This window comes from Canis lupus, chromosome 1 (genome assembly GCF_003254725.2).
Source record: "Canis lupus dingo isolate Sandy chromosome 1, ASM325472v2, whole genome shotgun sequence".
NCBI lineage: Eukaryota > Metazoa > Chordata > Mammalia > Carnivora > Canidae > Canis > Canis lupus.
This window is the reverse complement of record NC_064243.1, coordinates 100,809,911-100,826,301: the sequence shown is the minus strand read 5'-3', so window position 1 is coordinate 100,826,301 and position 16,391 is coordinate 100,809,911. Positions and strand designations below refer to the sequence as shown.

The 16,391-nt window shown below is 42.2% G+C and overlaps 2 protein-coding genes and 1 pseudogene across 4 annotated transcripts in view; 1 reads left to right on the top strand and 2 right to left on the bottom strand.

The window, feature by feature from the left end:
- Positions 1–1,994, top strand: part of LOC112644933 (zinc finger protein 420-like) — an 87,836-nt gene extending 85,842 nt beyond the window's left edge. Inside the window, 2 exon segments of the mRNA XM_049097664.1 lie at positions 7–857; positions 859–1,994. Of these exon segments, the coding sequence (XP_048953621.1) occupies positions 7–857; positions 859–1,030 (1,023 nt within the window). The 3' untranslated portion in view covers positions 1,031–1,994.
- The window catches only part of LOC112644929 (zinc finger protein 599-like), a 31,230-nt gene that overhangs the window by 5,743 nt on the left and 9,096 nt on the right, over positions 1–16,391 (bottom strand). The window contains exon 1 of one of the 3 annotated variants that reach the window (XR_003126891.3): positions 13,334–13,584. The exons of 1 other annotated variant lie outside the window; for it this stretch is intronic. The gene's annotated coding sequence lies outside the window, so the exon portion shown is untranslated. Of the gene's footprint in view, positions 1–12,953; positions 13,585–16,391 lie in introns of those variants that run through there. One more of the 3 variants, XR_003126890.3, reaches the window with a different exon arrangement.
- Positions 14,878–15,773, bottom strand: LOC112644931 (mitochondrial nicotinamide adenine dinucleotide transporter SLC25A51-like; annotated as a pseudogene).

Below are 16,391 nucleotides of genomic sequence, written 5' to 3'. Positions count from 1 at the left end.
TTTCACCCTGGAAAAAGGCGTTACAAATGCAGCGAATGTGGAAAAGCCTTTGGTCAGAAATACTTACTTGTTCAGCACCAGAGACTACACACTGGAGAAAAGCCTTATGAATGCAGTGAATGTGGCAAATTATTTAGCCATAAATCAAATCTTTTTATACATCAAATAGTTCACACTGGAGAAAGGCCTTATGGGTGTAGTGAATGTGGAAAATCCTTTAGCCGCAATGCTGACCTCATTCAACACCAGAGAGTTCACACTGGAGAAAAGCCTTTTACATGCAGTGAATGTGGAAAAGCCTTCAGGCATAATTCCACACTTGTTCAGCATCATAGGATCCACACTGGAGTGAGACCTTATGAGTGCAGTGAATGTGGGAAATTCTTTAGCTTTAACTCGAGCCTCATGAAACATCAGAGAGTTCACACTGGAGAAAGACCTTATAAGTGCAGTGAATGTGGGAAATTTTATAGCCACAAGTCAAGCCTTATTAATCATTGGAGGGTTCACACTGGAGAAAGGCCTTATGAGTGCACCGAATGTGGGAAGTTTTTTAGCCAAAGCTCTAGCCTCATGCAACATCGGAAAGTTCACACTGGAGAAAAGCCTTTTAAGTGCAATGAATGTGGAAGATATTTTAGTGAGAATTCCAGCCTTGTTAAACATCAGAGGGTTCATACTGGAGCAAGACCTTATGAGTGCAGAGAATGTGGGAAATTTTTTCGCCACAGCTCCAGCCTTGTTAAACATCGGAGGATTCACACTGGAGAAATGCCTTATGAGTGCAGCAGTTGTGGGAAATCATTTAGCCAGCGTTTCAACCTCATTCAACACCAGAAAGTTCACAGTGGAGAAAAGTCTTGAATGTGGGTAATGTGGAAAAGCCTTTAACCAAAAGTCCGCTCTGGTTCAGCAACAGAAACATCACAATCCAGTAGGCCTCATGAATACAGTAAGTGTGAAGAAAGGCTTCAGCCAAAGGCTTACCCTTGTTAAGCACCAAAATGTTCAGACTGAAGAGAGGCCTTAGGAGTGCAGCACACATGCAGTCTCATGTTCAACCTAACTTAAAACAAAGAGGAACTCTAAAGGTAGCCTTTTTGAGGGAGACAGCAATTGAACATCATTGATCCAAATATCCTGACATTCTGTCTCCTGTGAAGATAGGCCTCTGCCTGGGAGCTCCAGGGAGAGGGAGTCCTGTGTTCTTGGATGTATTAGTCTGGAGTGGAGTTTCCAGCTCTATCACTGGAGTGGGGAGAAAGGGAATGGTCTTAGTTCAAATGTGATTGTCTCTTGCTGTTCTTACAAATAATCAGATGTTCTTAAGGGTTTCTTCATTTGCTGTATATCTGAGGACATTTCCAGAGTTTTAAGTTGTGTTTTTATAATTTTCCCCAGTTTTAATGGGAAGCAGGCCAGCAAAGCTCCTCACATTGTTATACAGGAAGTTGATCTAAATATTTAACTTTATTAGAACTTGCCAAGTAGTGTAATGCCATTTCATATTTACTCCTACAGTATTAGGTTTCCAGTTTCTTCACCTTATTGCTGATGACTGTATATAAGACATGCCATTCATTTCAGCCATTCTAGTAGGTGTGTGGTTTTGACTTGTCTCCCTAATGACTCAGTGTTGAGGATTAGTCTCTGTGTTTATCTGCCACCCATATATCTTCTTTAGTGAATTATCGTTTAATGTTTTTTGCTTACTTTTAGAAAAATTGGTTTCTGTTTTCTGATATATATTCTACATATAAGTTCTCTATTTGATATATGCTTTACCAATGTTTTCTCATAGTCTATGCCTTTGATTTTAATTTTTCTTTCTTTTTAAAATTTTCATTTCTTAACAGTCTCTTTCCTAGGTTAGAATTTATTAATTTTCAGGAAGTTCAGCTTATGTATTGGTTAGGGACTACATGTTTGGTATTATATTCTTTTTCTCTTATGGTACCCTATCTTTGTTTGTAAATAAAAGCCTTATCTGAGTATGCTGGAGTCTTAGGAGTCCTTATCCAATCCTGTGAAATCTTTGTGGATTTAAATGTACATGAAGATTTCAATGTATGTAGAAATATTTACTTGTGTACATATCCCCTGTCTCTTCTAAGAGAGCCTAGAAAGCAGTGGAATCCAGTAGGCATGAGCATATTTAATGCCCTCTTATTGGTGCAGTTTTTCAGTAAAAAGAACTGGAACTTCTTAGAGGCTAATTCCAGGTTGGTTCAGGAAAGGTACATGAGCCTAGGAAATTTTCTTGGATTAGTCAAAAAATGCTCACAGAATGATGTTGATTTATTAGCTTTCTAGTGCTGTCCTAACAAATTACCACAAACCTATGGCTGAAACAACACAAATTACATTATAGTACTGTAGAGCAGAAGTCCCACACAGGATGGGTCTCAATAAGTTAAAATCAAGGTGCTGGCAGGGATGTGTTCTTTTCTGGAGTCTCTAAGACAGATTCTGTTTTCTACTCATTTGAGTTGTCGGACAATTTCAGTTCCTGTGTTTGTAGGTCTTATGTTCCTGTTTTCTTTGTGGCCGTCAGCTTAGGGTCATCCCTGGAATATGTAAGAATTTTTACAGCATATTTAAAGATAAAACAGGATACCTGGGTGGCTCAGCGGTTTAGTGCCTGCCTTTGGCCCAGGGTGCGATCCTGGAGTCCCGGGATCGAGTCCCACGTCAGACTCCCGGCATGGAGCCTGCTTCCCCCTCTTCCTGTGTCTCTGCCTTTCTCTCTCTCTCTCTCTCTCTCTCTGTGTGTGTGTCTATCATCAACCAATCAATCTTAAAAAAAAAAAAAAAGTACCAATTGTATACAAAATCTTCCAAAACAAAGTTCAAATACTTCTCAAGTAATTAAGTGAACCCAATACTAACATGATACTAAATGTGGATAATATTAAAACAAATTACAGGGCAGCCTGGGTGGCTCAGCGGTTTAGCACCGCCTTCGGCCCAGGGCCTGATCCTGGAGACCCAGGATCGAGTCCCGCGTCAGGCTCCTTGCATGGCCCCTGCTTCTCCCTCTGCCTGTGTCTCTGCTTCTCTCTCTCTCCTCTCTGTGTATTCTCAGAAATAAATAAATCTTTAAAAAAATAAATAAATTACAGAGCAATACTCACATGAACACAGATACAGCAAAACCTTAAAAAAAAAATTCTGGAGGTGGGGGAATGATGGTGGCAGAGAGGGAGGATCCTAGGGTCACCTCATCCCACAAATACAACTGAATGTCAAAGCATCCTAAATACCCTAGAAATTGACCTGAAGATTGGCAGAACAAACTCCACAACTAAAAGTAGAGAAGAGTCCACATCAAAGAAGGTAGGAAGTGTGGAGCCATGATTTGGGAGAGAACTGGACTGTGGCCAATATGGTGGAGAGAGAGCTGCACTGATGGAAAAGGTCTAGAGACAGACTCCCACAGAGGAGTATGCACAGGGAAAACAAATACCCATATCAATTAGCTTGGAAAGCACGAGGGGCCAAATTTTATGAGTTCTTGGATCAGGAGAGGCTGAAGGCCTGGAATTCTAAAGGTTAGTGCGCTTAGATCAGATAGAGCCCCGAGGCATTTGAGGTTCCTCTTGGAGGATAGCAGGGCAAACACCTTGGACATACAGCATGGAAACAATGATCTGATGAATTCCAGGGGCCAGGAAATAAGCCAAGGCTATTGACTTATCTTGGAGTGTGTCCCAGAGAGGCAGCATTTATAGAGAGATCCCTCCAGGAACAGAAGAACTGATAGTCACCGTTTCCCTCCCCTGCACCTTGGCATAAACACAGGGCCACCTGTGGGAGCCAGTGTAGCATGAATACTCACTACCTAACTTAGTTACACCAAACCCAGCAACCCCCTCCCACACTCTGGTGGAACCACCCTTGCTAGTCACGCTTGCCTCAGTCCCAATGCAGCTGCCCCTCCCCCAGAAGATTGTTCTGCCAACAATGCATCTCCCAACTCAGGAGTTTTTCAGAGCCTTGGTTCTGGCAATGGTGGTGACAAGTCTCAATTCATAGCAGACCAGAGCACATCCACTACATTTGGCCAGGGACCAAATGCTGCCCACAACAGGCAAAAAGCCTCTGCAGATGAGTGGCCTTGAAGGAAAAACCATCCAAGACAAAAGAGCAGAGCACACACAGCACACATTAGAGACAACTGCAGAAGTGTCAGGCCCTGGGAAAAAAGGGACACTACACAGCAGAGCACTACTGGACCTCTTCCTCATAAAACCTTCAAAAACAGGAGACATAGCTGACTTTACTCATACACAGAGGCACAGAGACCTAGACAAAATGAGAAGACAAACTTGTCCTAAATGAAAGAACATGACAAGGCCTCAGCTGGAGATCTAAGTTAGCAGATACTAGCAACATGTCTGATGGAGTATTTAAAGCAACAATCATAAGGAATACTCATTGGACATCAGAAAAGAGTGGACATCAGTGAGACCCTTAACACAGAGCTAAAAACCAATCAGAGATGAACAGTGAAATAAACGAGATTAGACACATATCTGATGCGATGCATAGCAGGAAGAATGAATTAATGACCTAGAAGAGTAATGGAAAGTAATTAAGATAAACAAAAGAGGGGAAAAAAAGAATTAAGCAAAACAAAAATAGACAGGGAACTCAGTAACTCCATCATACATACTAACATTTGCATTATAGGGGGAGGAGGAAAAAAAAGGAAGAAGAGGAGAAGAAAAAATTTATTTGAAGCGATGATAGCTGGAAAATGCCCTAATCTGATGATAGAAGCATATCTACATCCAGGAGGAACACAGAACCCTCAACAAAATCAACAAAAGCAGATCTTTTTTTTAAATAATATTTTTTTATTTATTTATGACAGTCACACACACAGAGAGAGAGAGAGGCAGAGACACAGGCAGAGGGAGAAGCAGGCTCCATGCACCGGGAGCCCGACGTGGGATTCGATCCCGGGTCTCCAGGATCGCGCCCTGGGCCAAAGGCAGGCGCCAAACCGCTGCGCCACCCAGGGATCCCAACAAAAGCAGATCTATACCAAGGCATATTGTAATTAAAATGGCAAAATATAGTGATAAAAAAAACTTTAAAAGTGGCAAGACAAAAGAAGACAGTTACATGCAAGAGAAACTCCATAGGCTATCTGGGAATTATTCAGCAGAAACTTTCCAAGCTAGAAGGCAGTGGTATGATATATTCAAAGTGCTGAATGGGAATAATCTGCAGCCAAGAATACTCTCTTTAGCAGGACTATCATTCAGAATAGAAGGAGAGAGTTTCCTAGACAAAAAAAACAAAGGAGTTCATGACCAGTAAGCCAGTTCTGCAGGAAATATTAAAGGGGACTCTCAGTGGAAAGGAAAGACCAAAAGTGACGGTATGAAGGTAGAAAGCAAAAGTAGTAAGTATGACAACATATACCTAAAATGGGGAGGGGGAAGGGACAAGGAGTAAAGAATGGGTTCAGACTTAAATGACCATCAACTTAATATAGATTGCTATATGCAGAAGATGTTATACATAAACTTAATGGTAACTACAAATAAAAAACCAGTAATACGTGGGGCACCTGGGTGGCTGTCAGTTGAGCGTCCCAACTCTTGACCTCACCTCAGGTCTTGATCTCAGGATAGTGAGTTCAAGCCCCACATTGGGCTCCCATGGACCCTACTTTAAAAAAAAAAAAAAAAATTGGGATCCCTGGGTGGCGCAGCGGTTTGGCGCCTGCCTTTGGCCCGGGGCGTGATCCTGGAGACCCGGGATCGAATCCCACGTCGGGCTCCCGGTGCATGGAGCCTGCTTCTCCCTCTGCCTGTGTCTCTGCCTCTCTCTCTCTCTCTCTCTGTGACTATCATGAATAAATAAATAAAAAAAAAATCTTTAAAAAAAAAAATTGTTTTTTAAGCTAATTTGTTAGGGATGTCTAGGTGGCTTGGTCATTTGGGTAGCCAGTTCTTGATTTCAGCTCCCGGTCATGATCTCAGGGTCCTGGGATAGAGCCCCACGTCAGGCTCTTGCACAGCAGGGAATCTGCTTGAGGATTCTTTCTCACTCTGTCCCTCCTCCAACTCTCACGTGCTCTCCCTCTCTCAAATAAATCTTTTTTTAAAAAAAGTAATATGCAAAGAATAAAGAGAAAGTAACTCTTACTAAATAGGTCCCCTGAGGCAAGGAAAATTTAAAAAACAAACAATTGAGACTACATAAAAATAAAAAGCTTCTGCAGAGAGAAACAATCAACAAAACTAAAAGGCAACCTACAGAATGGGAGAGGATATTTGCAAATGACACAGCTAATAAATGGGTAGTATCCAATATATATAAAAAACATAAAATCCAACACCCAGAAAACAATCCAATTAAAAGATGGGCAGAAGACATTTCTGTAAAGAAGACATACAAATTGCCAACAGAGACATGAAAAGATGTTTATCATCAGGGAAAAGCAAATCAAAACTACAATAAGGTATCACCTCACATCTGTCAGAATGGCTAAAATAGTACAAGAAACAGGTGGAGAGGATGAGGAGGAAAAGGAGCCCTCATGCACCTTTGGTGGGAATACAAACTGTGGGTGCAGCCACTGTGGAAAATAGTATGGAGGCTTCTCAAAAAGTTAAAAATAGAACTACCTTAAAAAAAATAGAACTACCTTGCAATAGTATATTGCAAAAAATAATATGCAAACATATTACTGAATATTTACCCAAATAATACAAAAACACTAATTCAAAGGGATACATGTACCCCAATGTTTATAGCAGCATTGTTTAAAATAGCCAAGGTATGGAAGCAGCCCAACTGTCCATGGATTGGCAAATGGATATATATGATGGAATATTATTCAGCCATCAAAAAGAATGAAATCTTGCCATTTGCAACAACACAGGTGGAGCTAGGGTATAATGTTAGGCAAATAAATCAGTTAGAAAAAAGACAAATACCACATAATCTCACTCATGAGGAATTTTTTAAAAGATTATTTGTTAGAATGAAAAAGAGGGAGACAGCAGAAGCAGGGGGGAGATGGAGAAGCAGACTTCTTGCTGAATAGGGAGCCTAACTCAGGGCTTGATCACAGAACCCTGAGATCATGACCTGAGTTGAAGGCCGTTGCATAACCAACTGAGCTATCCAGGCAGGCACCTCTTATTTTGAGGAATTTAGGAAACAAGCAAAAGGAAAAAGACAAACCAAGAATTAGCTCTTAACTATAAAGAATAAACTAATGGTTACCAGAGGGGAGGTAGGTGAGGGGATAGGGGAAACTGGTGATGGGGATTAAGGAATGTACTGGTCAAAATGAGCACTGGGTGATGTATGGAATTGTTGAATCACTATTTTTTTTAATTTATTTATTCATGAGAGACACAGACAGAGAGGCAGAGACACAGGCAGAGGGAGAAGCAGGCTCCCTGCAGGGAACCCCATGTGGGACTCAATCCCGGATCCCAGGATCGTGACCTGAGCTGAAGGCAGGCGCCCAACCACTGTGCCACCCAGGCGTCCCTGTTGAATCACTGCTTGAATACCTAAAACTAACATAACTCTGTATGTTAACTAACTGGAGTTCAATAAAAACTTTAAAAAAGCAATCAAGAAATCTTAACAAAATTTTAGCAAATTGAATCCTGCCATATTTGTATATACATGTATAAGCCCCAATAAGTCATAACCTAGCATGGTTTATCAGGTATCCAGGTTTACTTAATAATGGAGTTTATAATGGAGTCTCAACTACCAGGAAAATAAAAATCATCAAAGACATTGTGAAAGCATTTCACAGACTCAAAACCAGTCATGGTTTTGAAATGACTGTTAAGAAATGATAAAATTTCTTAACAAATTAAGAACCTCAACCTGCTGGAGGGTACCTATGAAAAACCAAAAGCTTACGTATTTGATGGCAAAAGCCTGTGTGCTTTCCTCCCCACTATGGGCAGTAATGGGACTATATCTGTGCTTAGCACTTTTACTCAATATTGTACTGTAAGTCGGTGTTAGTGACTTAAAAAAAAAAGGTCTAAAGATCGTAAATGTAGAACCCAAACTGTCTATTCATATATGACATGATTATGTTGAAAATTCCAAATTATCCACTAAAAAGCTACTATGTCTAATGACTGAGTTTAGCAAGGTCCCAGGATAAAAAGGAAAATTCAAGCATATTTTGGAGATCCTGTGGATTCAGTTCAGCAAGTCAAATGAATTCTTTGGTTTCCCAATCATATAAAAGTTATGTTTATACCATAGTCTATTAAGTGTGCTATATAGCATTGTCTAAAAGAAATGTACGCACCTTAATTAAGAAGTATTTTATTGCTAAAAAATGTTAACCATCATCTTAGCTTTCAGCAAGTCATAATCACTTATCACAGATCACCATAATAGATATAATAAATTTTAGGGACACCTCAGTGGCTCAGTGGATGAGTGTCTACCTTTGGGTCAGGGTGTGATTCCAGTCTGGAGATTGAGTCCCGCATTGGGGTCTGCAGGGAGCCTGCTTCTCCCTTGCCTATGTTTCTGCCTCTCTGTGTCTCATGAATAAATAAATTAAAAATCTTTTTTAAAAATAATAAATTTAGAAATATAGGTAGCAAATGTGACACAGATATGAAATGAGCAAATGCCATTGGAAAGATGGCACTGACAGACTTGCTCAAAGGCAGAGTTGCCACAAACCTTTAATTTTGTGAAAAATGCAATTTCTTAAGTGCAATGAGGTATGCCTGTATACTATAGCTGGTTTCTATATACCAGCTATGAATGTTTGGAAGTTGAAAAAATCCCTTTACAATAGCATCAAAATATGAGATATTTAGAAATAAATTTAAAAATATATGTTCAAGAGGTATAAGAAATTATCAAACATTACTGAGACATTAAAGGCCTAACTAGGGATCCCTGGGTGGCGCAGCGGTTTGGTGCCTGCCTTTGGCCCAGGGCGCGATCCTGGAGACGCGGGATCAAATCCCATGTCGGGCTCCCGGTGCATGGGGCCTGCTTCTCCCTCTGCCTGTGTCTCTGCCCCTCTCTCTCTCTCTCTGTGTGTGTGTGACTATCATAAATAAATAAAAATTAAAAAAAAAGGCCTAACTAGTTTCACTGGCGAATTCTAGAGATGTAAAGAATAAATAATACAATAATACATCCTGTCAGAAAAGAGGATCAAATCTTTCCACTCCTTTTAAGAGGCCAAATAAAAAAGAAGCAGTTCAAGATGGCAGCATAGGAAGATCCTAAATTCCTCTCCTCCCATGGACATCACACATCTCCAACTACATATCGAACAATTCCCTCTGAAAACTAGCTGAATAGCTCCTCCACAACAAAGAATACAAGAGACACACTGACAGGCAGAAGAGGCAGAGGACACAGTCTTGCCCAAAACCCTACCCTTGGCATGGTAATGCATAATCGGGAGAATCTCATAAACACTGGCTTCTCCGAGATGTGAGGATTTTGTGCCCCATGTCATGCACTCCAACTCTTGGAATCTACACCAGAGGGATGAAACCCCCAAACATCTGGCTTTGAAAACCAGTAGAGCTTATGTCCATTGTAGGGCTGTAGGGAATGGAGATTCTGCTCCTAAAAGGCTGGCATGAAGAATCATTCACCCCAGGATCTGATACAAAAGCAGCAGTGTGTTTATTTGAGAGAGAGCACTAGAGAAACAGAGCAAGCATGAGTGGGGAGCAGAGGGAGATGGAGAAGCAAGCTCCCCGCTAAGCAGGGAGCCCATCATGGGGGTCAACCTCAGGACCCTGGGATCATGACTTGAGACAAAGGCTTAACCAACTAAGCCACCCAGGTCCCCTAAAAGCAGCAGTTTTGAAAAAATTTAAGACTACAGGTAAAGGAGATTCCTTTGTTAATCTTAAAAGCATTTGCTGGATGGGCAGTAGCATGCTAGAACTCTCTCTTGGGATGGAGATGCTGGTGGGCACCATTTTTGCATTCTATTTACTAGTACCAGCAATGGTGGGCACCAACTTTATACTCTCCTGTAACCTGCTAGCACCAGTGTGTGAACCTCTCCCCTGCCCCACTTTTAAGGCCCCACCAAAGCAAGGTGTGTGAATGCTGCAAGCACAGCCCACAGAAGGGGCACCCTTGAGCACCTGGCTCTTGTTGCCAGGGAAACAGCATTTCTGGCTCTCACAAAGCCTGACACAATCAGATAAAGTGGCAGGCTACCACCCATAGGACACTGCACAGACAGGAGACTGAAACATACCCCATCTTCCTGTGGAAAAAACCTATTTACTTATCCTAGAAGTGCAGGCTTCAGGTTTACCACACATCTGGAGGCTATGGAAATGCTTCTAGGGAACATAGGCCAGGGGACAGCATCTTTGTGCTCTTCCTTGGTCTTCCTACAGTGAGCCAGTTACCTCCCAGAAGGGAGCTTAGGCACTTGTCTGGAGCCCCAGCTTTTGCAACTGTCATGAAAGGGACACCTGTAGATCACATGATCATAAGGCCAGCAAGGGCTTATGATTGTGATCCAGTGGGACTGTATGTACTTGCATACCATAAAAACTGCTGCCTTAGGATGTAGCTTCCAGTTAGGCTGAAACTAGGTATAGACTATCCCTCCCTCTGGAAGACTCATGGGCCCTGGCATAGAATAAATCAGGCTATTTAGACAATGACAAATGTTTGAGAGATAATCAAGAGCTAAGGGAAGGCTAAGTGGTAAAGTTCTCCTTCAAGACTGGGAGAAACAGCTACTATGCCTAATACATAGAAACAAACAAAGAAACAAAGTCAAGCAAAATGAAAAACTAAAGGAATATGTCCTAAATGAAGAACAAGATAAAACCCTGGAAAAAACAATGAAACAGAGAAAAGTAATTCAATTGATAAAGAGTTCTTAGTGGTCATAAAATGCTTACTGAACTTGGGAAAAGAATGGATGAATTCAATGAGAACTCCAACAAAGAGAAAATATAAGAAAATACCAAACAGAAGTCAAAAAGTTGGAGAATACAATACATATTCCAGGGATGTAAGGATGATTGAACACCAGCAAACCAACCTATGTGATACACAGTGGTAAAATGAAGGATAAAAGTCATACAATTATCTCAATAGACATAAAACAGCAGACCAAATTCAACATCTATTTATGATAAAAACTCTCAACAAAGTGGGTATAGGTGGAATATATCTCAACATAATAAAGACCATATATGACAAGCCTATTGCTATCATACTCAACACAAAAGGTGAAAGTTTTTCCTTTATTTTTTTAAAGAGTTCTTTAGAGCATGTGGGGAGGGAGGGGGGCAGGCGTAGAGGATCTAAAGCAGACACCATGCTGAGTGCAGAACCTGACTTGGGGCTTGATCCCACAACCCTGAGATCATAACCTGAGCCAAAATCAAGAGTCAGATGTTCAACTGACTGAGCCACCCAGGCACCCTGAAAGCTCTTCCATTAATATTAGGAAGAAGGATGCCCACTCTCGCTTTTATTCAACATAGCATTGGAGGGGATCCCTGGGTGGCTCAGCAGTTTGGCGCCTGCCTTCAGCCTAGGGCGTGATCCTGGGGTCCTGGGATCGAGTTCCGCATTGGGCTCCATGCATGGAGCCTGCTTCTCCCTCTCCTTGTGTCTCTGTCTCTCTCTCTGTGTCTTTCATGAATAAATAAAAATCTTAAAAAAGAAAAAAACATAGCATTGGAACTTCTAGCCAGAGCAGTAATACAGGAAAAAGAAGTAAAAGGCATCCACATTGCAAAGGAAGAAATAAAACTGTCACTGTTTGCACACATGATTTTATATATTAAAAAATCCTTAAGACTCCACTTAAAAAAACTGTTAAAATAAGCAAATTCAGTTAAGGTTCTGTAAAGTAAAAAATCAATATACAAAAATATGTCATGGGGATCCCTGGGTGGTGCAGCGGTTTGGCGCCTGCCTTTGGCCCAGGGCGCGATCCTGGAGACCCGGGATCGAGTCCCACGTCGGGCTCCCGGTGCATGGAGCCTGCTTCTCCCTCTGCCTGTGTCTCTGCCTCTCTCTCTCTCTGTCACTATCATAAATAAATAAAAAAAAAAGTCATGTGTTCATACACTAACAAAATAGAAACAGAAATTAAGAAAGCAATCCCATTTACAACTGCATCAAAAATAATTTAAGACCAAGGAACAAACTTAACCAAGGAAGTGAAAGACCTGTATGCTGAATATTATAGAAGGCTTTGAGGGAAAAAAATTGAAAAATACACACCTAAATGGAAAGATGTTCTGTGCCAATAGATTAGACAAAATAACGTTGTTAAACTGCCATATTACCCAAGGCAATCTACAGATTCAACACAATCCTTATCAACATTTCAAAGGCATTTTCCAGGGACTCCTGGGTGGGTCTGTGGTTGAGGGACTGCCTTCAGGTCAGGCCCTGACCCCAGGGTCCTGGTATAGAGGCCTGCATCGGGCTCTTTGCAGGGAGCCTGCTTCTCCCTCTGCCTGTGTCTCTGCCTCTCTTTCTGTGTCTCTCTTGAATAAATTTTTTTTGGAAAAAAAAGCATTTTCCACAGAATTACAATTCTAAAATTTGTATAGAACCATTAAAAGACACTGCATGGACCTGCATTCTCGAACATCCCCAGTTCAGTACCACTTCCAACCATATATTCATGCTCGTTCTTGTGACTGGAAAAATCCTCCTTCATCCTACTGGGTTCCAGAAATGGGAAATGTGCTCTACAATTCCTGGTCTCCCTTAAGGGCCCTGAGCCAACAGCAACTCCAGGAGCCCAATATCAGAGGCGAGAGGAGGGGAGAGCCAGAAGCCCTAGGTCACAGCCTCCTATCGGATCCCTGAGACCAGCAGGGCAAGGGTCCCAGCGGCTGGTTTCCATTCCCCAGCTGCCCACTCACCCGCCCAGGCGGCCCCTGCAGGCCCCTCGAGCTTAGTCCACTTACCATCTTGCCCAGCCACAGGTGGGGCGTGACCTCGGCTGACCCCCACTTCCCAGCTTCAGCTGCTGTCCTCTAAAATTCACTCAAGGGGGATCCCTGGGTGGCGCAGCGGTTTGGCGCCTGCCTTTGGCCCAGGGCGCGATCCTGGAGACCTGGGATCGAATCCCACATCAGCTCCCTGCATGGAGCCCGCTTCTCCCTCTGCCTGTGTCTCTGCCTCTCTCTCTCTCTCTCTCTCTCTCTCTCTCTGTGACTATCATGAATAAATAAATAAAAAATCTAAAAAAAAAAATTCACTCAAGGCCCAGGGTCCTGCCTCCAGGCACCTGAGGAAGGAGGACTGGTACGGGAGGGGTGTGGGTTAGGCTAGGGTGATGGCTCACACAAAAGTGTAGAAGTGTGCCTACTCTCCTTTCTTCCTCCTTCTTCACCCAACTTGCCCAGACCCACCACAGCCTTTATGACATCATTGGAAGCCCTGCCCCCACTTCTGCAGGAAACACCTCACTCCTGGGTAGTTATTGGATGAGCGCCGGCCGCCTATGCACAGCCTGCTGGGTAATGTAGTTTCTGTCCTGCACGTGGCCAGGCTGGGATGGGCCTTTCTCATTCTCCGCAATCTTGGCCAAACAGCACTGCAAGGGACCTTGGGAAATAATGCTCTCCAGTTCCAAATACACGACCGTGCCCAGGTTTCTGTGGCCATCTTGAGTGAAGGCCCATCCTGGGAAAGCTGTAATAGACTTCTCCTTGTGGCCCTAGGCAAGACTCCTCAACCTCTGAGGGAAAAAAATATAATTAAAACCATAAAATAAGGGGGATCCCTGGGTGGCTCAGAGGTTTTGCGCCTGCCTTTGGCCCAGGGCGTGATCCTGGAGTCCCGGGATCAAGTCCCGCATCGGGCTCCCGGCATGGAGCCTGCTTCTCCCTCTTCCTGTGTCTTTGCCTCTCTCTCTCTCTATGTCTATAATAAATAAATAAATAAATAAATAAATAAATAAATAAATAAATAAATAAATCTTTTTAAAAAAGTGATCTCAGATGAAACATCTACAATGATTAAAGGAATGAGGACCAAAGAGGGGAATGCCTATGTCTATTGATACATCTGCTCATTATTTGTATTAAACATGAATAACATTTCCTTGTGAAGTCAGACTGATGGAATTAACATACATAATCTCAAAATATATACTGAGATAGAACATACTATTTCATCTTCTAAATCCCTTATATTGCCTGGAAAGAAAGAAAAACATTTTAAGTCTTTTTTTTTTTAATTTTTATTTATTTATGAGTCATAGAGAGAGGCAGACATAGGCAGAGGGAGAAGCAGGCTCCATGCACCGGGAGCCCGACGTGGGATTCGATCCCGGGTCTCCAGGATCACACCCTGGGCCAAAGGCAGGCGCTAAACCGCTGCGCCACCCAGGGATTCCTAAGTCTTTTTTTAAATATTTTTAAAAATTTATTTATTCATGAGAGACAGAGAGAGAGAAAGGCAGAGGCACAGGCAGAGGGAGAAGCAGGCTCTATGCAGGAAGCCTGCAGTGGGACTCAATCCCAGAACTCCAGGACCACACCCTGGGCCAAAGGCAGACTCTAAATGGCTGAGCCACCCAGGGATCCCCCATAAGTCTGCTGTTTTAAGTGTTTGTAGATTTTAGCTTAAACAATAAACAGAATAAGCTTTTTAAACTAGAATTTTTTTTAAATCTGGATTTTTTTTAACAGTAACAGTTTTTTTTTTCCTATTAGAATCTTTTATTCTGAATTTGTTGGTGCTTCAAGAAAACAGCTTTGCCTATAATTCACTGTGCCCTGAACTAATGACACCAACTTATATTTGGCCAATTAGGAACAATGCCAAACCACATTCTTCTTAGGTCTATTCAGTTAATAAATGGCACTTAACGGATAGTTTCTTTCATATAATCTTTAACAAGAACTCATAAGTTGCATTGATTATGCCCCAAGAGATGAGGGATCAATGGTAATTCAGATGAGCACCTCTGAAAAGATTTGTCAGCTTCCTGTCCGGCTCTAGCCAGATTTTCTGGAAAACCTTGGGAAAAGACTGAAATCTTTTCCCCACCAATCTGAGACTGCATGTGAGTTTTCACAACATTAACTGGCGAAAACAAGATTCCCAACATGGCACCTGACAGACCTCCACAGATAAAATTACTGACCAAATGGGCGCTGTGAGTTTTGGCAGTAGGCAGATGCTCCTTAATGGGACCTCGAAGGCCAAAGAAAAGGACATTGCTGAATCCATTACGGAAAAGAACAGGTACCAAGCCTCGATAATACTCTCTAATTCCATGGCATTTGAGTGCCTTGAAAGCCTGGTAAGTGTTTGTAAATTTGTCATGATGCTTATGGTCTTGAAGCAATGTCTGAAATCTTTCCAATGGAGTGAAAATCGCTTCTGTTGTGCCTGCAAGTACTGCCACCACACTACAGGTTGCAAACTCAGGGGTACTGATATGCTTCAGGAGAAGGCAACATAAGCCCTCGTATAGACCAAACATAAGTGCCAGTGTAGTTGTCTTCTGCATCAGTGGGGGAAGGATTCCACGGTACAAGTTGCGAAAGACATCCCTCCTCAACTGAAGCACTGCATCCCGGGTTTTGATTCCATACAGCTGCTACCTAAAGAGCACCTTCTGAATGGGAAATGTGATTGCTACATTGTTGAAAGCTGCACAGCAGCTACACAAGTAATGCTTCATTTCACCAACATTTGCAATATGAGGTGACATCTTGTTTTGAAGATGTTAGGATGGGCGGTCTCTTTTCATGAGCTTCTGAATCCACCATGTTGCTTAAGATCTTTCTTCTTCATGAAGGTATTTTTAACCTGTAACACCACCTGGGCCTGGTGTTTTGGGGAATTGTAGCTTTTTGATAACTTTCTCGATTTCTTCCATTGTTACTGGTCTGTTAGGTTCTTTCTTCTGCAGTCAATTTGATACTGGATTTCCTGAAATATCCAGGATCCATAACAGTCTTGCCACAGAAAGAAAAATAAAGTAACCAATGGTAGCCATCTTTTTGCTAGATCATGCCATCGCAGCGGGCGCCCCGTGCCATGCCCGGTACCACCAGCCAACAGGTCCGCGAGCCGGCAAGCAGCCACAGTTGTTATTTCTTAAAGGACCAGAAAAAGAACAAGTGAGGCAAAGAAAGCCACAAAATTAGAGGATATATTGATACCCAAATATATATAATATTACATTAGGTAAGTAGGAATTAAATTAAATTAGCAGTCAGTACCTTTTGATGGTTAAAACCTCCCTTTATAAGATACTTAATATAAATTTCAGGGGCAGCTTTTGAATTTCCATTCAAAGCAAACCAACATTTTCTGGCATCCTCAGCCACTCTATCTCTAAGAGGGAAAGAAACCAGGGGGCAAGAATGTCCTGGCTTTGGTGC